The sequence below is a fragment of the Orcinus orca genome, chromosome 10 (genome assembly GCF_937001465.1).
Source record: "Orcinus orca chromosome 10, mOrcOrc1.1, whole genome shotgun sequence".
NCBI classification, from domain to species: Eukaryota; Metazoa; Chordata; class Mammalia; order Artiodactyla; family Delphinidae; genus Orcinus; species Orcinus orca.
This window is the reverse complement of record NC_064568.1, coordinates 95,563,957-95,588,975: the sequence shown is the minus strand read 5'-3', so window position 1 is coordinate 95,588,975 and position 25,019 is coordinate 95,563,957. Positions and strand designations below refer to the sequence as shown.

At 42.6% G+C, this 25,019-nt stretch overlaps 1 protein-coding gene across 2 annotated transcripts in view; it reads right to left on the bottom strand.

Moving 5' to 3' along the window:
* RANBP9 (RAN binding protein 9) overlaps positions 1–19,201 on the bottom strand; it is an 88,941-nt gene extending 69,740 nt beyond the window's left edge. The window contains exons 1-2 of one of the 2 annotated variants that reach the window (XR_007469912.1): positions 18,283–19,012; positions 4,371–4,482 (exon numbers count right to left, since the gene is read on the bottom strand). Coding sequence is in view for 1 of the 2 variants with exons in the window: in XM_049693787.1 (XP_049549744.1) it covers positions 4,371–4,482; positions 18,283–18,868 (698 nt within the window). In the remaining variant the exon portion in view is untranslated. Of the gene's footprint in view, positions 1–4,370; positions 4,483–18,282 lie in introns of both variants that reach the window. The other variant, XM_049693787.1, reaches the window with a different exon arrangement.
* Between the last annotated feature and the right edge of the window lie 5,818 nt (positions 19,202–25,019).

Genomic DNA, 25,019 nt, shown 5'->3' with positions numbered 1-25,019 from the left:
AACCTGCACACAACTAGAAACATGAGCCAGCAAGTACCATCAGAGAACTACAGAGGGTATCTTACGGCACTACATACCTGCCAGCTACTTTCCACAGATGCCAACTCTGATTAGAAAAAGGTCTTTGGGGGTACTTCTGAACCCAAGTCCCCCTGCCAGGCTTATGGCCAACCTCTCTACCCAAAACTTTATTCCCTGTCTTCTTGCACCCTTGTTCCCCTCAGGATTGAGAAGTATCAAAGAAAAGGGAGACTGAAACCCAGCAGGCCCCTGTGAGACCTTCCCGGGTACAAAAGCCCCTCCGTGCTTCTTGTTTGTAGGAAAAAGGCTTTAGTCCCTAGGCCTTTCCTGACTTCCAAAGAGCAGACTCAAGCAGTTACTAATTGGGGAAGCGAGGGAATGCAGAAACCAAGGAAAAGCAGTCAAGCAAGAGAAGTGATGACAGCTTTAAACAACAGCAGCCACAGAACAGGGTCCTACTTCCTCCTCAAGGCGTATACATAACAATCGGACAAATATCTTTGAGTAGTTCTGCAGAAACTAAGTCTCCCTCCCAAGAGGCGGATGGTGACTTCGTGCTGACCACAAGCATGTACACCTGGACAGGATGGAACCAGGAGGCTGATGATTAAGATTCCCAAAACAACACCCTGTTACCTCACCACCAACCACTCAGAAGAAAGTCCACAAGCTGATCACACACCCTACAACCCTCACCCCTAATGCTGCCTTTAAAAACCCTTCCCAGAAAGCCACTGGGGAGTTTGGGTCTTTTTAGCATGGGCTGCCCATCCTCCTTGCTTGGTTCCTGCAATAAACACTGTACTTTACCACAACCCAGTGTCAGTAGATTGGCTTTGCTGGGTGCCGGGCAAGTGGACCCCAGTTTGCTTAGGTAGTATTTTCTAACCTATCCCTCTCCTTTGGGGTTCCATCCCTCTCCTTTGGGGTCACTTTATGTTGATTCAACTCTGTTTAACATCCTACTTTCTATTTTCTGGGGCTTATTTCCCCAAGCCTAAGCTGGCAGAAAAATGGAAATGGAGATTAACTGGATGCCCCAGTTAGAGCTCCCATAGCTCAGAAAAGAGATGAGGAATAAGGACCTTAAATTTAATCAGGGTGAATGCCAAAATGAGAACTGCCCTAAGAAGCATTCCGTTCAATTGAGCTGTCAATTCAGTATTTTTAAGTATATCTCTGTTAAGTCATTTCTTAACCATGTCCACAGTGGTTGACAAGTAATTAATTTAAAATCAAAATAGGGGACTTCCCTGACAGTCCAGTGGTTAAAGACTTCACCTTCCAATGCAGGAGTCTGATCCCTGGTTGGGGAGCTAAGATCCCACATGCCTCGTGGCAAAAAACCAAAACATAAAACAGAAGCAATACTGTAACAAATTCAATAAAGACTTTAAAAATGGTCCATATTAAAAAAAAATCTTAAAAATAAAATTAAGTAAAATAAAATCGAAATAAAGGAACTATTGAGTTTGTTTAAAAAAAACAGGACAGGGCTTCCCTGGTGGCCCAGTGGTTGAGAGTCCGCCTGCCAATGCAGGGGACGTGGGTTCGTGCCCCAGTCCAGGAAGATCCCACATGCCGTGGAGCGGCTGGGCCCGTGAGCCATGGCCGCTAAGCCTGCGCGTCTGGAGCCTGTGCTTCGCAACGGGAGAGGCCAAAACAGTGAGAGGCCCTCGTACCACAAAAAAAAAAAAAAAAAAAAAAAAAAACAGGACAGATAAGAATTAATGAAGACATTAATGATGTCTTCAACATCATTAGTCATTAGGGAAAAGTAAATTAAAGCCACAACAAGAAAACCACTAGATACCTATTAGAATGGCTACAAATTTAAAACAAAACAAAACAAAACCCCTGACAACAGCAAGTGCTACTGAGGAGGCAGAGCCACAGGAAGTCTCACACGCTGCTCGTGGGATCGTAACTAGTACAGCCATGCTGCAAAACGATTTGGCAGTTTCCTATAAAGTTAAAAATACATTTAACAAAGGACCCAGCAATCGCACTCCTTTGTATTTACCCGAGTTAAATGAAAACTCATGTTTACGAAAAAACCTATACATAAATGTTTTTAGAGTGGTATATTCCTAATTGCCAAAAACTGGAAATAATCTGATGTCCTTCAACTGAAGAGTAAGCAAACTGTGGTTGGTTCATCCACATAATCAGCAATAACAAGGAATGAACTACCAATACATACAAAAATAGAGATGAACCTCAAATGCATTACACTCAGTGAAAGATGCCAGACTTAAAAGGCTACTCTACTCAACATACTCTATGATTCCATTTATACACCATCCTAGAAACAGCAAAACTATAAAGGAAGAAAACCAATCAGTGGTTACCAGGGGCTGGAGATGGGGAAAGGTTGCCTAAAAAGGGGTATGGAGGAATTCTGCAGGGTGATGGAACTGTTCTATATATTGATTGTGGTGACGGTTACAAGACTGTACACATCTGTCAAAACTCACAGGCCTGCACACTAAAAACGGTAAGTTTTACTACCTGTAAAATATACCTAATTTAAAAAAAAATAATGAGGGATTCTGGCAACAAAAAGATGAGACTGAAAAATTACAAAGGTCACATCATGAAGGACCCTGCTAAGAAGCTTTAGATTTTAATCTCAAAGCAACAGGTGTACCAAATAATCTCAAGAAAGGACAGACACAATTGAGTTCTGTATTAGAAAGAAGATGAGCAATAGCTATATTGCTCTCTCACTGGAGTGAGAGCAAAATAGGGAGCAACTGGGAGACCTCAGTAATTTAGGGGACAAATTACCAAGACCTGACTCAGGCAGAAACTGTAGAAATGGACAGAGAAAGTTTAAGGCAAGAAATTCTCAAGTTTCTAGCAATAGTGTAACCATTAACCAAGCTAGGGCTGAGAAAAAGATTTTAAACAAGCTAAATTTAAATGCCTGTGGGACATTCAAATACAAACATCTGGGCAGATATATTGGTCTAGAGCTCAAGGGAATGACCTGAGATGTAGCTTTAGATTTGAGACTCGTCAGGGAATGTGCAGTCATGAAAATATAAGGTCAAGCTCATGCAAAGATACAATATGTAGAGTGAAAGGTAAAGAGAATCCTGGGAATTATCCTGAGCAACACCAGCATTATGGAGTTGGTGATATAACTTGAAGTATAAAAGAACTGGCTTACTGAGTATACAGCAGTAGAGTTAGAAATGGTTACAATCATGTGCCTATTTCAATTTGGGGTCTCTCAACCACTTTATCGTTGGCTTCTCTGATTTTACCTTTGGCTTGATCACCCTGGGAAAACTAAGGTAGTTAAAAAGTTATCGTTGAACCCAAGGTTTCACTTTGTACTTTCCGTATTGTTGACATTGAGAATATTCAGCAAATAAAGAGGAATGATCTACTGAACATACTTATTTTGTCAATTAAACACAGAAGCAGCACCAAGAGGGGTTAAATGACTCACTTCAAGTACAGGTAAACTTACACAGCCCCATAAATTTACCTTGGCAGCTGCACAAATGACTCTATAGATGCTTTAAAGGATCTCTGATACCACAATGAAGTTATCAGGAAATACCACAGGATAGATCCAATGATTCTACCTAATTAGCTCTCAATCAGAGGGAGGCACCGAAATTCCCTGTGGAGCTTTCTCAAAATGCCTATCTTCCAAACTCTACATCTGAAAATACTGATTAAGGAACTTTTGGGGTAAGACCCAAACTACTATATTTTTAATAGTCCCCTAAGTGACTCTGATGTGTACACACACACACACACACACACACACCTCCCCCCAGTGATCTCAAGTTGAAAAGCAATGATATAAAAGTTGGTTCTAGCATCTACATGAAGTTCTCATTTGGAAGCTTCTAAACTACATCTTAATACTTGGGAATGGCCTCCAACTGAGAGCACACAAACATACAATTCCCTGATCTAAACCTAAAATTCTGAGGCCCCATCCCTGTAAAATATCTATGAATCACCTTTTGGTTTTGGTTAACTACCTTTGAGAAGATTTAATTTCTCAGCAGAATTCAGAAAATGGCAGTGTAAGAAAGGCATGGAAAATGAGTCATTATCTCTCTACTGTTTTATTCCAATTCTCCACTTTAACGAGAAACCTACCAGAAAAACCTGGTAATTTCACCAACTCAAGTGTTAACTTCAACTAGTATTTAAGCAGAGCCAGGTACAACATGCTATACTAGAATATTCATATTCCACTTTTCCAATTACCAAAATTTCCAAAAAATTCCAATTTTCCAAATACATCATAAACGGTTATGAATCAAAGCAAAACTAATTACCCGTAAGCAAACGATTTTCCCATCAAAATGTACACTTACCCATCTCTTCCCTTACTGACGATTTTTACTTCAAAATAATAAATCCCACAGGCTGCTGGTATTGGATGCGTGGCACGAACTGAAGCTGCATCTTTTGGGGTTTTGCCATGACCTGCATAAGGAACAGGAAGGAAAAAAAAAAATCAAGAGAGATAATCAAATGAAAATCTTAACAAATAATTCAGGAACCAATATGGTTTTTGAATGAGATATACATTTCTGCTTTCATCAGTACAAATAATCAAAGACTTAATAACACATTTATCATCACAATTAATCCAATATACAAAACAGCCCAAGTTAAACATGGAACTCTTCACACTATTACTAGTTTTGATAAAATTTCAGAATCTAAGCACATTGAACCTAGCAGTCCTTTATGCAAATTAAATAAAGTATTTTAAGGTAGTCGGTATTTTTAAGAGACAAAAGGATACACTTGAAGAACAAGATGAGATTATGATTAATTTTATTAGATCTAAATTTGCATATAATCTATCAAATTCCTAAACAACACTTTTTTGCCAAATGGCCTAACTTTTTAAACCAGAAGCATCTGTATCATACACTATTTTTTAAAATTTATTTATTTTGTTTTTGGCTGCGTTGGGTCTTCATTGCTGTGCACAGGCTTTCCCTAGTTGCAGTGAGCAGGGCTTCAATAGTTGCGGCACGCAGGCTCAGTAGTTGTGGCACATGGGCTTAGTTGCTCCACGGCATGTGGGATCTTCCCAGACCAGGGCTTGAACCCGTGTCCACTGCATTGGCAGATGGATTCTTTACCACCCCACCACCAGGGAAGCCCTCATACACTATTTTTTTAAGTGAAATTTTTATAATTAGATTGAATTGGCAAAACAGCTTTCTTACTTTAAGAATTTACAATTTTGTTGGTTAGATCCAAACTTTGGATAGATTTTGATGGTTTCACTCATTTCATCATCCACATTTCAACTACCTGAACTTAACAGTTAGATGGGGAACAACGTAAAAGGAAAGCATTTGGTAATATTTATTGTAATATAACTCGACATAAAAATATTTAAGGGCTTCCCTGGTGGCGCAGTGGTTGAGAGTCTGCCTGCCAATGCAGGGGACACAGGTTCGAGCCCTGGTCTGGGAAGATCCCACATGCCGCAGAGCACTAGGCCCGTGAGCCATAACTACTGAGCCTGCGCTCTGCAACAAGAGAGGCCGCGATAATGAGAGGCCCGCGCACCCCGATGAAGAGCGGCCCCTGCTTGCCGCAACTGGAGAAAGCCCTCGCAGAGAAACAAAGACCCAACACAGCAATCAATCAATCAATAAATAGTTTTAAAAAATATTTAATTTCCTCTGGAAAATCAAACCTCCCAGATACCAAACCTGAGGAAGGCAAAAGAGAGCTTGGGAGACAAGGGCAGAGAGAGGTTACTATACACAGCATTCAAGGAGCCCAGGGCCTCACTTAGGACTCTCCTGGGCTCTATACTCCAGGAGACCTTTAGAAAATCTTCTCTACCCACCTTTACTCCACCCCAAGTCCTGGGAGAAATGCACACAGCCCTGAGATGGTAGAGACCAGATACACAGACAGATACACTTGACAGAAAGCCTGGGAGTGGTCTTGAGGCCAGTCAATTTTCCAAAATTGTAACTTTAGCAAAATTGCATTGTTGGTGTTTATTAAAAATTTTAATATGTAAAAAAAAAAAAAATCATTAATCTTTGATCATTAATTCTATCCAAAGGCTGATCCATAAAGTTTCTTTGGTCAATTACAGCCTTCTGAGAAACATATCTAACCTCTCGTTGTCTTTTCTTTCTTTTTTAAGAAAGCAATATAATAACCATACTAATGCTGACATCTTTAGGGAATCTGTTAGATAAAGGCTTTTAAACTTTCTAAATTAGCTATTCCTCAATCTAACCCAGAGTTTTATTCACTAAGATCACCTCCCCTGTCCATCACCCAAGACACAAATTATGTTGAAAGCTAGCATGTGAACAAAACCACGTGAGCAAGAGAAAATATGCCCATAAAACCACCAGAAGAATAAAGCTGAAGTAGCATGTCAGAAAGTATTCAGAGAGAGTGAGTGAGACAGACTCCACAATCCCGAAAAGGGCCGTATGAGCAACAATGCTGCAAATCATTACTCAGGCGTTCTAGTTAGATATGCTTCACCCAATACAAACTTATGTCATTAATCTTTCAGTCAGACTATACCATTACCTTCATGGGTAGCAGAACTCCCCTTCTCAAATTTACCATGACTGTTTTAAAACTAAACACCTCTTATCAGTCAAAAATTATATCCTGTTTATACAAGAACCATCAAACACCAATGAGATCACATCTTCCCTTACCATACACTCTGTCAAATTATCAATGCGTATCCTACCATTAAACAGTTAAGTTTACACTTGCAATGCAAATTAGCACATGTTCACATGGCCTAAAAGGAACTAAATGAACTCAGCCACTCTATTACCATTCATAGATGCCTTAAGTATATGTCTTATAGGCAGAAGTTCTCAGCAGGATGAACACTGAGAGGTGATAAACTTGGCTAGAAAGATAAAAATAGAAGCAGCAATGTACAGATGCTGATAAAACTGCTTTAATATATGTAGGTAGTATTTACATGGAGCTAAGCAGAAGAAAGTAACGGCATAAATCTGCAGAATGATACACTAATCACTTTTTAAAAACAGACATTTAATAAATTATGGTTTCAGCAAAATATATTTTTCGGTAACATTATGTTCAAATAATTGGCTGCCTGGGAAAAGGTCATGTAAACTAAAAGCATTTTTAAAATTTAGACAGTTAAAAATAAATCTAAAGAAAACCCCAATTAACCCAGGAATCCTAAATCAACTAGCCCTTATTTTTGGTTTTGGTTTTTCTGAAGAGAAGTGACCAAAACTTTTAGGGATAAGGGAATCTCAAAGTATACTTAATAATAGTAAGTGATAACAGTTGACATACATTTAATACTATGTGAAAGGCACCATTCTAAAAGCACTATACTGACAGAGAAAACAAACTTATGGTTACCAAAGGGTGATGGGGGGGTGGGCAGGGTGGACAAATTAGGAGTTTGGGATTAACATATACACACTACTATACAAAAAACAGATAAATAACAAGGACCTACTATATAGCAGAGGAAACTATATTCAATATCTTGTAATAACCTACAATGGAAAAGAATCTGAAAAAAATGTATATGTATGTATGTATAACTGAATCACTATGCTGTACATCTGACACTAACACAACATTGTAAATTAACTGTACTTCAATTTTTAAAATGATAAATAAATAAAAGCACTGTATTTATTAACTCATTTCACATTCAAAACAACTTATGAAGTAGGTACTATTTATTATCATTTCATAGTTGAGGAAGCCAAGGGCAGATAAAGAAACTCAGGTCGTACTGCTGGGTGAGAATCCCAAACCAGGATTTGTGCTGGGATTTAAATTCAAGAAGCCTGATCCAGTGCAAGCTCTGAACCCACAGGAAAGATTTAGTTACAGTGAACGTTCTGGGATCATTTCACATGTATTCCCACCTCCTATTCTAGCTACTTTTGTGGGAAAAGAGAAAGAAAACTAATATTTGAGAGTAAACAATCTCTCAAAGTACTAGGTGCTTCTGTATAGATTTTTCTCATTCGACATCTGTGAAATAGGTATAATTTAACCTCATTTCTAAAAATGGAGAAATTCTTACAGAGATTATATAACTTGCCCCAAATTGGTAGAATCGTTCATTAAATCTATGTCTGATTTAAAATCCCCTACATCTTACCATTATGCAAAAATAACTGTAAAGAACTACAGAGTCATAAATCTTCAAGGTTTTAGTATATTCATTATGCTCTACCAAGACACTATAGAAAAATTCCGTAAATGTTAAAAGGATTTGCTCCATTTTAAAATTAACCTTAAGATGTAAAGACTCAAGAAAAAGTTGAGATATAAGATATTAATATCAGAGTGAAGAGCCTATTTCTAATAATGTTCATCAGCAGGAAGTTTATTACCTTCAATTCTGTGGTGACCAAAGTACAACCCTCACACTACCAAAGTGTACATTTTTAAAACCACAGTCTTCAATGTTAAGTGTTTTCTAGATGGTTCAAGAAGAAAATACATGTACTGCTTCAGGACTCTAAGACTAGCAAGGTCACCTCCTCCTATTCAGTCTGTTGACTGCATTTAACTGAAACAGAAAGGGTTTGAATAAAGCCTTCCCCCAGACCCCTCCACTCTCCAACCTGCAGCCAAGTGCCTTTCTGAAAATATAAATCAGCCTTCCTTGTACCACTAGCCCTCAAGACAACTAACACTCCTTCCCATTCAGCCTAGAAAAAGATAAACTTCCAGAAAACCTTGTTTGATCTTGCCCTCCCTCTGCATTTTCCACCTCCTCCTTTCTGCTCCAGCCACACTGGCCAGGCCAGGCCGTGCCCAAGCTACTCCCTCTAACTGGAAAGCTGTGTACCCTTCCTTCTCAGACTGGCCAGGTCCTCCTCAGCCCTTCTATCTTAGTTCAAGTTTTACTTCCTCAATTATTCTTTCTCTAGTCTCTCTGACTCGGTCTAACCTTTTTTATATGCCCGCCACACAACATTAACACATGTTAACACTTAATTTTGATTATTTTATTGTTTCTGCATTTTAATTCCCAGACCTCTTTATTCCCACTGACTTCCATTCTAATTTCAATCATTCTTCCTGGAGCCACACTCTGGATGCTGTCATCACCTGAAACTACTCCACCTCAGAAATATTAAATTGCAGTAAAGTCTGTTTTGCTACAAAGCACATTTCTTGAATACAAATTAGCCCACATGCACTTGATAAACATGGCAATGATATCAGCATAATAAAGAAGTCACTCAGCTCATAACATAGCTTTTCCCAGTACATTAATGAATTAAAGAGAAAATTTTAGCAATAAACAGAGGCCCTAAGTCAAAAAAGCTGGGATTCCTCCAGAAGTGCATTCCTATTGTGCCCAGTGTTTGGTGGCTTCAGGAACTGCTATACCTGCCACTGTATTAACCCATCTGGGGAAAATTCAAGTGCAGTACAGATCAAAAAAAGCTAAGATACTTCCTCTTTGTTTGTATCAGTATGGACTCATGCATCTCATGCATATTTATTTTATACTTTGGGTTATAATTCAAGACTAGTTCATTTCTTTTGTTGCTCAAACTGTTCCCCGTTTAGCCACTGGGAGCTTTTTCAGTTGGCTGCTCTGGCGCTCTGACATACCTCCATTATGTGTTTTTTGTTTTTGTTACTTTCTGGCACTACAAGATGCTGGAAGCTCATCTTGTGCATTTCCTGCCCTAGTCCTAGAATCAGCCATTTCTCCAAGGGGCCCTGGCTCCTTTTATGGGCAAATGGCATTAGAATCCAAGATCTAGGTACTAGGTATGCTCACAGTTACTGGGGTGTCATTGCTTTTAGGCCCTCTCATTGACAAGAGCGAAGAAATATATGTGTGTACACTAAACCCCTGTATATACACACATCTGTGCTTTTTATTTAATCATCTGTGTACATATTAAACTGAACATGAGTTCATACTACTGTCTCCGACTCTAATCCATTACCATGTGGATCATTCTAACCACTCCAGTGGTGAGAAACCCAGCTCCCACTGTGCACCATCCACTGATTTAACTGTTAAGTTCTAGTATACATGGACAGCAGTATCAGAATTGTTAACTCGTATCCCCCTGGGATGCAACTTATCAACAAGAATTCAGTGCTTATATAGTTTCTTTTACCTTTAGTTTTACAGACTCCACTGATTTCCAGTTACTTATTTAGGTCAGTGCCTTTTCCCTCCTCTTCTGAGATTGCTTCATATATTTGTAATATAGTTACACTGTTTTGTCACATTCTACATTCTACACTGGGATCCCCCCCACCAAGTGACTTTCTAAAAAATATGTACCTATTAAGGTTCACTCTTTATGTCCTAAAATTCTGAGGGTTTGATGAGCACACAGTGTCATGCAGCCACAATTACAGCATCATACAGAATACTTTCATTGACCTAAAACATCCCGTTCTTTGCCTCACTCACCCTCCCTCCATCCCCTCAAGCCCCTGACAACCACTCATCTTTTCCCTAGCTCTATAGTTTTGCTTTTCCAGAATGTCATATCACTGAGATCATACAGTATGTTATCTTTTCAGACTGGAGTCTTTCACTCAGCAATATGCATTTAAGATCCATATGTGTCTCTGTGTGGATAGATAGCTCATTTCTTTTTTATCACTGAATAATATTCTATTGTATGGATGTACTGCAGTTTATCCATTCACCTACTGAGAGACATCTTGGTTGTTTCCTGGTTTTGGTGATTATGAGAAAAGCCGTTATGAACATTTACATGCAGGTTTTTGTATGGGCGTAAGTTTTCAAACCAGTTGGGTAAACACCTAGGAACTCAACTGCTGGATCATATGGTAAACTATGTTTAGCTTTGGTAGAGACTGCCAAACCATCTTCCAAAGTGGCTGTATCATTTTGCACCCCCACCAGCAGAGTATGAGAGTTCCTGTTGCTCTCTGCACCCTCACCAGCAGTTGTCGTGGCCACGTTTTCTTTGGATTTTAGCCATTCTAATAGCTAAAGCTAAGCATTTCCAATTGCTTTAAAAAAAAAAAAAAAGGTGAAAAGAGCTAAACCCTGAATCAGATTTTTATTTTTGATTAAACAGCTGTCAAGAACTTACATCTCTAACAAGGAAGAGCAAACCCCAGGGTTGAAGGCTGTGAAGGATCAGCAGCCTGTGATGTTGGGCACACATGGAAGTGGAAATTTAACTGGGCTTGTATTTTATTAGGACTGTTATTTCTGTAGTGCTCTGGTTACAAAGTTCCATAGGTTTTAAGTGGTCTGCCCCAGCCCTATTTTTCCCATAAGCCCTGTTACTTTTAGTGCGCAATTCTGTGAAAAACATTAAGTTTTTCCAGCAACACAATTTTGGCATTACAGTGGAAATACCGACATCTTCCCCTAGGACACACCCCCCTATCCTCTCCCCTGTCTAAAGAATTCACTCTGCACTTCAAAATTCAAGGAACTCCAGGGCTTCCCTGGTGGCGCAGTGGTTGAGGGTCCACCTGCTGATGCAGGGAACGCAGGTTCGTGCCCCGGTCCGGGAAGATCCCACATGCCGCAGAGTGGCTGGGCCCGTGAGCCATGGCCGCTGGGCCTGCGCGTCCGGGGCCTGTGCTCCGCGGCGGGAGAGGCCACAGCAGTGAGAGGCCCGCGTACCACAAAAAAAAAAAAAGTCAAGGAACTCCAGTGCACTGAACCCTTTCTTGTTTGTTTGTTCTTCTCTTTCCTCTTCCAGGATGGTATACATGGTAATTATTTAAAAGCTCCCAAATATCTTGATTTCCCTCATATGCCTATCCTTCCATCAAACCCAGCCAGCAAAACCACAGCCTTAAATCAACATTATAATCCACCTTCCCTATTTCTGCACTGGGCAGCTGGCCTTTGCGGAATAAAGTCCAACCGTCCTGCAAACAGTCACCACTGTGAACTAATGATGTCAGCTGGCATCCTCCACTGTTATCAATACCACACAGCAATCTTTAGAAAGATGAAGATGGTCCACATCTCCATCATTCACTTTAGGCTTTAAGTCCTCTACCTGAATTCAGTGAGCAAACTACCTCACCTCCTTTATCACAAAACGGGACTGAAATGGGACTCCACCATTATACCATATACCAACCATATATATATGGTTATGTTCTACTCTCCTCTCGCGCATTTCTAACTCGTCTGTCTACACCAGTCCACCTCTTCCACTGTTATCGAAGGAACAGTACGTACTCCTCTCCTCTTCAAGGGCAAGCATCTTAAGCTTCTGAACCACCTTCCTCCCTCCAAGTCCTTACTCTGTCAGCCTCCCAAGCTTGTATTTTCATCCTTTCCCTCTTTACTCTCCTTCCCTTCGATCTATAAGGGCACAGTGTCCCAAAAATGTATATCCTTCTCATAAAATTATATGTCTCTGTGTTATAAATCACTGTCAATAATGCACTGGGGTTGGTGGTTAGTATAATGAACTTTTTTTTTAACTTTAAGGTAATAAAACCAAGTATTGGTACTATTTATCTTATTTGTTAAAACACGTTAAATTCTGTAGACATTTATTGAGACTCCATACCTTGCACTAACATCATACTGGCATCTAACTTACGTCACTTCAGTTTTACCCACGCAGCCAAACTAAAACTAGGCCTACTTAGAAATGATACAATAGTTTCTAACACAGTACCTTCCAAAGGGTTTTCTAGGGATAATTTTAAGTATGTGGATTTTCATCTTACATGCTGATGTTATAAGCTAATCTCCAGATACAACATAACTCCAATATCAACCATTAAAAAAAAAACAAAAAACAAAAACCCACAGCTGCCCTAACCTCCATTCTTCTCCAGGTATTGACTAATCTCTTTCCTCATCTATATTTCTCAAGAATAACATATATTCACTATACCTTCTGCCTGGTCCCTTCTACTGACCCTGATTTCTGCCCCCATCACTCAATTCACACTGCTTTACCTAAGGTCACAACAAACTACTTTCCAAATCCAGTGGAAATTTTTCTGTGCCTAAGTCACTAAACCTATATGTTGCATTTGACACTAAAGTTCACTTCCTCATTTCTGACACTCCTCTGCTCAGCTTCTGTGACACCACCCTCCCCGCTGTCCAGGTGCCTCTTAACTACTCCTTCTTGGGCTCCCTGCAGTCTTTTAATGTTGGTCTTGCTCAAGGTTCCATCTTTGGCCCACTGCTCTTCTCACTTTACTCACTCTCTCTCACACTCTGAGTTTCAACTACCAGCTACAGGCGACTCCCAGGTCAGTCATGACCTCAGCCTCTCCTCCAGGTTCAGGTCAATGATGGTACGTGCCAGCCCCTCCTAGGAGAAACTGACCCCCACACTGTCCCTACTGAGAGGAGTGGGGCCCACACTATCCTTCCACCAGGAGGACATTTTGTATTTCATAACAACCCTCACACCCCTACAGCTGATTCAACACAGGTCAGCATCTATGGGAAGGCCACCAATTCACTCCACAGCACAGAATGAAAAGCTCTGCCCAACTAAGAAAGATGGCAACTAGCTAGGCCAATCTGCTGAGTCTCTTGGGAGTTTAAAATAGGAAAAAGGATAAACCAGTTAGTAGGGAAAAGAACAGAAAACCACCAGAAACTAGCACTGTAGCTGAATCATCTGAACATTAGAATAAAGTGACAAATCAGGAACTCCAGCTGTGGTGATGACACAGAGCCACCCTAACTCCAGAAGACCTCTTTCTGTTCTTTCTCCAACGCTATTTCTTTGGCTTCTTCTGGTTTACATGGTCAGATCACATGGCTAAGATTCCCATTTTCACTTACCTCTAAGTGTACTGTAATACTTCCTTGCGATAATTATTTGCTTCACGGTTCACTGCAAAAACCTAACAGGGCTGGAAACCCAGCATCAGCCTTGATTTCTCCATCATTCCATCATATCCAGTCAGATTTACTTCAGCACAGATCACAAATATGTCTGCTCTTCTCTGCCCCCACCACTGACCAGTTCAGGTCCTTATTTCTTATGTGGTTTGCAACAGCCTTCTAAATGAGTCTGCTATTTCCAGGCTTGTGTCCTTGAGTCCACCTCCCAATTAGTTGTATAATCCGACAAAGATGAAAATGAGCCAGTCACTTCCTACTTAAAATCCTTAGATGATTCTTTGTCTCCTACAGAATAAGATCCAAGCTCGATAAAATATTCTATAAGGCCTCGCCTGATCTTTTCCCAGCTGTACCTTGTCACACACTTAAATTCCAACAACCCCATATTGCTTGTAGATCCAAACATATAGAATAATTCTCTCCTCTATGCTTTTGTTTATGCTTTTTCCCTTGTAATGCCCAGCCCCTCCTCCCCTATATCATACTCATCTTTCAAGACTGACCGCTGGCCTCATCCCCTTCAAGAAGCTTTCCCTGACCCACCAACTTCACCCCTGACAAGGGCAGCCTGCAGCAGATGCTCCCCCATCTTCCACAGTACTCTATGACACTTCCCTACTACACACACTGCTTGATGTCCTTTGAGCTCTTCGAATTCAAAGACAGTGTCTTATTCACCTTTGAGTATCCAGAACCTGGCACAAAGTAAACACTCACTAAAAGCTTGCTGAATAAACAAAATGAATAAATAGAGAGTAAGGTATATATACAAATTGTCTAGAAGAATATCTGCCCTACAGCAATTGCTCAATAAATCATTACCAAAAAAAAATCATTACTATTGTCTACTTCTGTTCAATATGATTATTAGAATCACTTAATCCTTGCAGTTATAACTAGCATTCTTAAAGCTCAATTTTGGCAAAGGGATCCCTGGGAAAGCTTGGTTTTTAAATTCCTTGATTTTGAAGCACATTTTTGTATCACCTCCCATAAATCTCTAAAGACATTTGTATTGGTAAGCAAGCAAATGAGATACTTATTCTACGTAAAGAAGTGCAAGAAATTAGATAAGCAGTTAAACTGAGGACACATTAAAGGCCTAGTGACTGGTGATACGGAGGGGGAGGGGAGCTGGGCATACCAAAAGTTCAACCGATTTGGTCACTGTTAATAATACTTCAGTTAGAAGGTGCAGTTCACTATTCATTTCTTCCTATCATTCCCAACTTTCACTTATCTTACATTTCTTCTAAGCTGCCCTAAATCAGTATAATCAAAGCGTCTGGACTTTTCCATGGCATTAGTGTGCTCCAGGTAGCACTTTCCCCAGAGGAAGTACTTTCAACATCAACTATTCTTCAAAGTCAACTATTCTTCAAAAAGTTATAAATGTGATCACTGGATTTTAACTACTTGAGATAATTAAGTCTCATACAAATTGAAATAGGCAATACAGTGTGGTGGAAAGAACACTAAATCTAAAATCAATGAAAATTAGTTTCCAATCCTGGCTTACTTGTGACTGGGAAGCTCTAACTTCCAGGTGCTCCCACTTTTTCTCGTCTTAAATGAGAATTCCACCATCTTATGCAAATTCACTAACATGCTCCTGAGTGTATGTATCAAAACGCTTGGCAAAGTAAACAAATCGTGGTAACTTCACAAATATAAAAATGCAACCTGTAACTGAAACATTTAGACTAATCAAACCCATTGTCATATTCATTAAAATGCTTTAAATTGGAATAAAGTGATCATTATAACTAGGTCTAAACTTGTCACATTTATACTTATTCAAAGCTGACAAGAATTTCAAAAACAAAAGGGGCCATGCTTGAGGATTTCAACAGTTGGTGTGTGACTGCTAAGCAAAAAGTCTTCTAAAAATTTTTAACAGGTAGTAAACACACCCAATTCCTCTGCAATCCAATCAACTTGGTCTGTATGGCTGACACTGTTTAACATTAATCCCTTCAAATCATTTAAGGAACCCCACTGTTTCCAAAAGAGTAACTCCAATTTAGAAGAATAACATCTTCAAAACAGAATACGTTCAGACCAAAAGAAATTGATATTTCAAAGGTAAGAAAAATCCTCATCATATGGAAAATAATTATCATCAATCTTTTGAAATTCTGTAATATGCAAAAATACTTTAAGAACAATAGTTTTTAATGTTATTTTGTGACTTCAAATTTGCTTACCACTACCTAAGACACTTCCCCCTTGCTTAGATGCCCAGTAACTTCTGGTGTGGTCCACTCTGAAGGCACACAGAAAAACAACAGGAAAAACACACAGGCACATATTAAAATAACAAGACGAGGAAGAGGCAGTAGAAGGGGAAAAAGGGCCCGTGTTTGTGACAAGGGGGAAGGGAGAGACAAAGGGGAGATAGAAAAAAGCGAGAGGAAAGAAAAAGAATGACAAACAGCAAAATCTGTTCTTCCAGAAATAATGGTTTATGTTTACAAAAGAGTGAAGTTTCCAGAAAGTGAATCTTAGTATTACACAACAGAAAGTAATAAAGAGGCCAAGAGGAAAAATAACTGAGACAGCAGTGTCATAAATATTCCAAACTCCAACCAATTTCACATAAGCTGCACTTTTGCGTGACCCAAATCATCAATTTTATGTAAAAGTAGTTAGTAAAACTAGTCAAGGCATGTTACAGTGCTAAATAGACTATAATCACAGATCTTAGATATGGAAATTCAGAGCTGGAAATCTCCTTACCAACACCCAGCTCAACTCCCTCATCACTCAGAGGAAGAAACTGAGACCCTGTCTGGTAACATGCCTAAAATCACAAATGATGGCAGGACTCGGAAAGCTAGAATTCTTTGTTCAATAATCTCTTATATCTACTCCCTCTGATTTTACAAGCCAACTATCAACCATCAACCATAAAATTTAAAGTAAAGTTTTGTGGAGTCTGACAAAAAGCATTCTGGTAGCCAGATCAGAAGTAAACACTTCATACATAGCACTGTTCACACAAATTAAAACACAAAATTAAACAACAGCCTTTACAGGATATTAACAAAATGTCCTAACTTAAGAAAAACCAAAGGTCCAATATTTTGAAAATTTCAGCCACTTAGATTAAGAAGCATAACATTTAAAATTGAAAGTACTTCTCTGGATCTATGGATAAAAGGAAGGAATATTCAACAAGGCCTATTTTTGTGCGTTATTCTTTGCAGCCAAATCATTTGGAAGACTTCGGTGGCCATTCTCCTTCCTGATTAAATAGTAACTTATTTATCAAGGTTCTTCTCAAATTTCAGTCCAGTAAACTTTAAGAATTTCACCACAATGGTTGTTTATACCCTCTATATCCATGTCACTAGGATCTGATAAAGACCCTCCCTTTGAAGCCAATCAAAATGAGGCTGCTCTGAATGTAAAAGCAGCAGGTTTGGGGCCTAAAAAACTGGATTTGTTTCCAGATAGACTGACACATTGGATTGATTTTTTCCCCCCAGATAAGTAAATTTGATGCGTGTTATTAATGTGGGCTACATTTCAAAAACTCCCAGAGCAATTTATAATTTTATATACAACTGATCTGCTTAAAGCTTTGTTTTAACATAGGAGAGGTAGGTGAGGGAGGAGGGGGAGAGCACTAGCCTAAGGCTTTTTTTTTTAACTGCAGGTGGAAAATAGGAGCCAATTTTCTTTAAAATGCTAAATAACGTTTTTAACAAATCCCTGTTTTCAACAAGACTTTCATAATGCCAACATATAAATATAGGGCATATCCAATCAGTCGTGGTAGGTTACTGCTCCCCTAAGAAAACACGTACTCCTGAGGTTTCACCTCTCGTACCCTCCAGTTGCTTTTAGCAAGATACACTGACGGCAAACTTGGGGCCCCGGCCCGTGTGTTCCCCTAGACAATCTCTAGCTTAATTTGGGGCAAAATCCTCCACTGATTACTCCTCCCCCCAATACATCCCTGCTCTCCCTTAATTAGAAATTATCCCTCAGAATCGTGCCTCTCTTCCCCCCACGTAAGAGGAGAGCGCCTGACCCAACACCACCTGGAGAACAATGTAACCCAACTCCGAGCCCATAGATTCCTCCATCCCAGCCCTACGATTTATCTCAAAGGGAAATCAGAAAGCGAGTTATGTCCTGTCATCCTGGATTCCCCCGAGGTGTCCTGCTCCTGGCCTGGGATTACCAGCTCCATTCTACCCAGGACCATTATACTCACCTTTCCCTTCCCAGAATCGCCTGCTTTCCCTCGCACCTCTCCCCGCGACCCCAATCCCACCCTGGGAGCAGCAGAGCCGGCGGCGAGTCCCCTCCGAGGACACCCGGCCCCGGGAGGGCGGGGGCGGCCCGAGGGTCTGCGGCCCCACTCCCACCGCAGGACACACGCCCAGTACCTTTGTAGTGCACCCGCAGGTTATTCTGAGACAGGCCGATGTAGCTGAACTTGTCCTTCGGGCTCCAGGACCGAGGCAGCGGCGTCTCCTGCTCGTCCACGGCCGGGTAGAGGCGCTTCAGCCGCCGCTGCAGCTCCTTCTCCTGCTCGTTCAGGGCCGAGTCCCCGTGCGGGAAGGGGGCCGCAGCACTGCTGCCCGCCGCCACGGCCGGGGCCGGGCCGCCTCCGGCCGGGCCGGGGCCCGCGGCAAGACCCGGGGGCGCAGGGGGCGCGCTGGCGGGGGCGGCCGCCGAGGCGGGCTGCGGGGGCGGGGGCGGGGGCGGCGGCGGCGGCGGCGGGGCCGCGGTGGCCGGGGGCGGCGGCGGCGGCGGCGGCGGCGGCGGCGGGTGGAGGAGCAGGGCGGCCGCCGCGGCCCCTAAGCCGCCACCGCCGCCCGCGCCGCCGGGCGAGCCGGCCGGAGAGGAGCCAGCGCTGACGGCCGGGGGCGCCGGCAGGACGACTCCAGACACCGGGGCCACGGCCGCCGGCGGTGGCGCCGGCAGCTGCTGCTGCTGTTGTTGCTGCTGCGGCGGCGGCTGCCCGGACATCCCGGCCGCGACTCAGCCTGCGGCCACCTCCACCTCTTCTCTCCTTCCTCCTCCGCTTCCCGGGGGCGCTGTCGCTGCGGCCGCCGGCACCAGGCGCCCAGTCCGCCCGCCCCGGAAGCAGGCGGCGGGCCGCGCGCCGAGAGGGAGAAAGCACGACGGTTGGGGGCCTCGGAGCCGGGGGAGTGGGCGCCAGGCCCGGGGAGGTCCCGAGAGAACGCTGGCCGGAGCGCGGGCGCTGGCCCGGGACGAGGCGCTGAGGGCGGGGGCGAGGCGGGGGCGCGGGAGGAGAAGGCGCGGTGGCAGCAGCCGCCGCCGCTACTCTCGCGGCTGTTTCCCGGCGGGCGGGCCGGGCCGGCGCGAGACGCTGCGCGCGGGCGGTGCTGGGCGAAGGGGCGGGGCCGGAGGGGCGAGCTCGGCGCGAGGGGCGGGGCCGAGCGGGGGGCGGGGCCGTGGAGGGCGGGCCCGCGGGGGTCCCGGCGCCGGGAGACCGCACTAGGGAGGCGGGTGGCCCTGCGCGGACTCCGCCTTTGCCCGGGTCCGCCAGCCGTTCGCGGACCGGATGCTGGGGTCCCCGCCTCTGCCGGGAGCCCGCCGCCTCGCCCCGCTCGCCCGGGCCCTCCCCGGGAGAATCTCCTCCTACTTTACTTCTTTTTGTTGTCGTCGCCCCACCTCCCCAACCGTAGGGTTCCCGCTGGCGCGGCGGGGCCCGCTTCTCGCCCAGGCGAAAGTAATCGAGCCCCGTTGGGGCCGCCGCGAGTCCTGTCTGCGGGCCCCAGGGACGAGCGGGGCGGCTCCGGCTCCCAAATCGGGTCCCCGGGGCGAGCCGTCCGGGCGGCGCACACGGGCTGCTCGGGCTCCAGCTCCTGCACCAGTACAGGTCCCTGTTTGCCGCCTCCCTCTTAAGGAACCAACTGCTCTGCATACTTCATAACCATTTCTGAAGGGAAAGTCTCCCACTTAAAACAGGGAGCATTTTGTTAAGTAATTTTATGAGGACTTAAAGTGAACCCAGGGTGGCAGAAGGTGTCACTAATTTATTAGGAATGCTAATAAAGACTGGCATCTCATCAAAGAGCAGGAACACGAGCCGTACGAATACAAGGTGTATTTACGCAGGGCTTCTGGAGGCGTCAAAACATTTTAGAGACTCCTTAGTTTTCGTAACAGGCCTCTTTGTTACGTAGCAAAGAATTATGACCATTTTGAAAACAAGGAAATATTCACTGAGGTCAGCAGAGTCAAAAATAGGACTTCCTACTTTGCAATTCCCAACAGTGCTTTGCTTGGTCGACTAATTGGGCACAACTCGCCAAGTGTTGCTCTCTGACCCGTCCTAACATTACTATTTTGTTTTCATCACATTTCTTTGTTTAGGTTATCGTTTCCTTAGCTGGCAAAATCGAGCTTTACACGTGTAATCTACACCATACAAATTCTGGTATTTTGTTTGCTTCCAAAGATATTATGGTGCTAATTGTTTGGCCAAATAAGCAAGGAGTGTTCTTTGCTGAATAGAGAATTATTTTGTCTTGAAGAGGGTAGGTAAATGGTGATTTAATTGAAGGCCCTCAACGGCTGGCCAGAACTAATAGTCATTTAGTCTAATTTCTCCCTCAATTACCCAGCAACTAGATGCCCTGTTGTTCTTTAATAAAAATATCCGATAATTCTAACCTGCTGTTTGATGACTTTTTTCAAGCCACTGCACTTTAAATTACATGATGTCATTGTATGTAAATTGTTCTAAGCCTGTCATTTATATTACAGTAACGAGTTAAATGTAAACCAAGCTCTATTTAAATGTTGGCTAGCCAAGGTAGAATAAATGGGCTCCAAGTCTCACCAAACTTTCTTGAAATAGTCACCAAGGTTTTATTTATGACGGTGTACTTTCTTCTGTCAGCACACTGAAAAACCATTTAGAACTTTACATATCCTAGGAAAGGCAGAGAGAATAAAAGTATCTTGACATTGGGCTTCCCTGGTGGCGCAGTGGTTTAGAATCCACCTGCCAATGCAGGGGACATGGGTTTGAGCCCCAATCCGGGAAGATCCCACATGCTGTGGAGCAACTAAGCCGTCCGTATGCCACAACTACTGAGCCTGTGCTCTAGAGCCCGTGAGCCACAACTACTGAGCCTACGAGCCACAACTACAAATCTGAAGTGTCGAAGAAATTTAGGCCTAAAAAGCTTCAACAGATAGTACTGATAGATGAAATATGGAAGCAAACTAAGTGCCCAGCATGAAGGGACTAGTTGACGAAATTCCACTCAACGGAATCAGGAGCACATAGAGGAAATTTGTTTGAATTTTTTTTAAATGCATCCCCTCTGGGCAGTGGAATCCCCAAAAGACAGGGCCAACTAATTAGAGAAAAGGCACTCCTTTCTCTTGACTTAGTGGATATTGGGCCCAGTTTCTTACCCACTCCTTCCAGGCCTCCTGCACAAGCACAGCCTGAAATAAATATTATATACCCTCTTGAAAATGAAGACATGGAAAAATGATTCTGATGTTCTAACTGGAAAAAGGCTATACAATAATTTACACTGCCAAAGCTGTTAGCAAAAGGCATGAAGGAAAATCACAAAATGTTTCTATAATGGGCAATTATAATACATAATTAAAATTTTATTACCAATATATTAGACTTTTACATAGAGATGTAAATGATAAAAATCCACCAGCCTTGAACTTGTCCACAACATTTTTGCACCTATATTTTCAGTCCTTCCCATGTATTGCTGTAATATTGATACACACATATCTGCTGAGGTTCTCAGTAGTGAACAGTTAGGAGCCAATTCTGGCTCTCTTAAGCGGAAGCAACTTATTGGAATGATATTTGGTGGGTCTCAGAATTGACCAGAAGGCTAGACAACCAGGCCTAAAACAAAGACCAAAAGGGTTCAGGCAGCACAAATAGACTGGCCCCACCACTGGTCTCATCAGCCACCATCAGATGCCACCTCCACCACCTAGACTGTCACCTTTCCGACCTCCAGTCTTTTTACTACTCACTCATGTTTCACAGTTGGCCAAGCCTAGGTTGCATGTTCATGCCAGGGGCCGCCAGTGAGCAGATATCCCCAGCTTATAGAGGTATTGAGTTATTGAGACCTTCAGCTCAGGGTGGGCCTGGAGTGGCTAGAGCCTGTGGTCCCTTCTGGCAGTGAGCAGCCCTGTGCGTTCATAGAGCGCTTTACACGTCTCATTCATTTTCTATGCTTGGCGTGACATGAAGAAGTTAGAACACACTGCCCTAATGGGACAGTGGCCACTGATGCTCTCAGTCAAGGATTTTCCAGTACTAGGAAAGAGGTGCAGACACTGGCCAGCCAGTTTCAGTAAGTGTCCATGAGAGTATCCTCCTAGGTACTGGAAAATGGGATGGCAGAGTGTGCCGTCTGTAGTGTGCCGTCTGTAGTACTGTCTATATCCATTGCTGCTGAACAAATTACCCCCAAACTAAGTGGTTTAAAATAACAACATTTATTATCATACAGTTTCTGTGACTCAGAAACCTCATGGGCATTCAAGGTGTCAGCTGGGGCTAAAGTTATCTCCAGACTTGACTGAGGAAGGATCCACTTCTAAGCTCACTTACGTGGTTGTTTCTGGAGGATTGGATTCTGTTTCTGGAGACCATTGGTCCAAGGGCCTCGGTTCCTTGCTGGCTATTGGCCGGAAGTGGCCCTCAGTTCTTTGCCACATAGGCCTCTCCAACATGGCAGCTTGCTTCGTCAAAATGTGCAGGCCAAGAAAGCACTAGCAGCGGAACAGAGGTCCCAGTCTTTTGTAACCGCATCACAGAAGTGACGTCCCATCGCTTTTGCCATAATCTGTTTGTTCAGAGTAAGTCACTAGGTCCAGCCCACATTCAAGGGCAGGGGATGACACAAGGGCATGAATACCAGAAGGCAGGGATCTTGCAGGCCACCTTTGAAAAGTGCCTATCACAGGGTTGTTGCAACTTCCGGTGATCCAGGGGGACTGCACTTGCCACACACACACATCAAATATAGCTTCTAGACCAGGAATTGGCCAACTTTTTCTGTAACGGGTCAGATAGTAAATATTTTAGGCTCTGTGTGCCTGTTGAAACTATTCAACTTTGCCTTCATGGATGAAAAGGAGCCATAAACAATACATAAAGCAATGGGCATGGCTGCATTCCAACAAAACTTCATTTACAAGAAAAGAGGCAGCAGGCTGTACTTGGTCTACAGGCTGTACTGGCTGATCCCAGTTCTAGACCCTTCTATTGACATCTCTTATAAAACATTCTCAACACTAAATGGCAAGACCAAGTCATTAGCAATGAAATCCCAGAAGATAACAAGTTCACTCTGTGACCAATAAAGTATGATTTACCCTAGGGTCCTGGACAGGCTGTATACCATACGTGAACAGAGTCAGGATATTCTGCCCCTAACGTGTGGCAAATTGAACTGGATGGCAAATGGCTGAACAATGCTAGGAAACTGCAATAGGAAGAGGTCCAAATTGGGAGTAATGCTCAGTGAGCATTTATGAAGCACCTATTGTGTATGGAACCCCGTGTTAGGTTCTGGGCACAGAGTAAGGAAAAGAATGAAGGATTACAAAGATGAGAAAGGCAGTATGGAAACTATTCCTTCAGTGAATAGAATCTAGTTGGAGAGGCAAGATTAGTACACATGAATGACAACAGGGCTTCTCAAACCTGGATGTGGGCATTTGCTGAACAGGACCTGAGATTCTGCATTTCTAGCAGGCTTCCAGGGGATGCCACTGCTGCTGGTCCACAGGCCATCCTTTGAATAACAAGGACTTAGAGAAATAGCTGATGCTCTTTAGAAACAAAAGCTGTAACTTGCCTACCCTCTGTGAGTTGGCCACCTATTTTCCTGAGATGTGGGCTGCCTTTCAGTCATAATTTATTGAATGCCTCTCATATGCAATACACAGTGCCAGGCAGCACGTGGAAATTTTTAAAAAAACAGAGAGAGAAAGAGAAAGGGAGAGAACTTAAGGTCTTAAGTTTTGTGGGAGAGAACATTACTTATATAACCAATTTTTCAGGGTAGAGTATGAAAAGTGCTACAGTATTGACAAAGAGCACCAGGGCTATTTTTCTAATATCCCAGAAAAAGTAATTCTGCAGACTAACCCATTGTTGTCACCAAAATGAATTTTTTCAGTGTAAGTTTCTTTGTACCTAAGTTACAGCGTGGAGGTAACTAACATGTATACATATTTTACCATGACGATCCTCAATGAAGGTACAAGGCCTAATTTGTTATCTAAGTAAATATAAGAAGAAAGCAATTTAGTGAAGTGATTTATTTCACAATTCACTATTTCTTTCATCATGGCTCTATATAATTTTATGCTTGGTAATTAATTTTTTAAGCATCTTTGCTTGTTTTCCTTAAGTGCCTTTAAAGATATGCAAAAAATATGCCCGGCAATATGGGAGGCTTTTAAAAATTTTAATATTTCAAAGCTGTCAGAACATCTGTATCTTAAAAACTGTTTCAGAGACTTCTTTAGTATTTTTCTGTTTCAGCTGCAATTGTCCGAAGAATATTTAACTTAGAAACAGATGTCAGTCATTCAAAGAGGAGTGGCATTTGCTGTGGAATTACAGGTCTGTCTCCTAATGTCACCAACAGTCTCAGTCCTTCATATGTGCCTTATGCCACTGTCCATCTGAAAATTGCACATAGGTAATTTATCTTTGGCATTCCTTTTTTTGGCTGCATGCCTTTTGGGACCTTAGTTCTCCGACCAGGGATGAACTTGCTCCTTTGACAGTGAAAGCACAAAGTCCTAACCACTGGACTGCCAGGGAATTCCCAATCTTTGGCATTTTTAAGAGGCCCAAGAGCTTTCGAAATCCTTAAACTCCAAATTCTACTATAGCATGTTATGCCACTCCATAAAATTCAATAAGTATAATGAGAATAATCTACATGATTAGAGAACGTCAAAGTCACACTGACATGTGGGTGTTGGGTAGTTGGTTAGGCCACTCAGTGATCAAGTGCATATTTTCATGTCGTGCAATAACCTCATCACACATGCGATACAGTTTGTGCTTGGCAGAATTATGAACCAGAACTATGTCAAGAACTTTCTGGACTGCTTCTAAAGACTGTGGGTG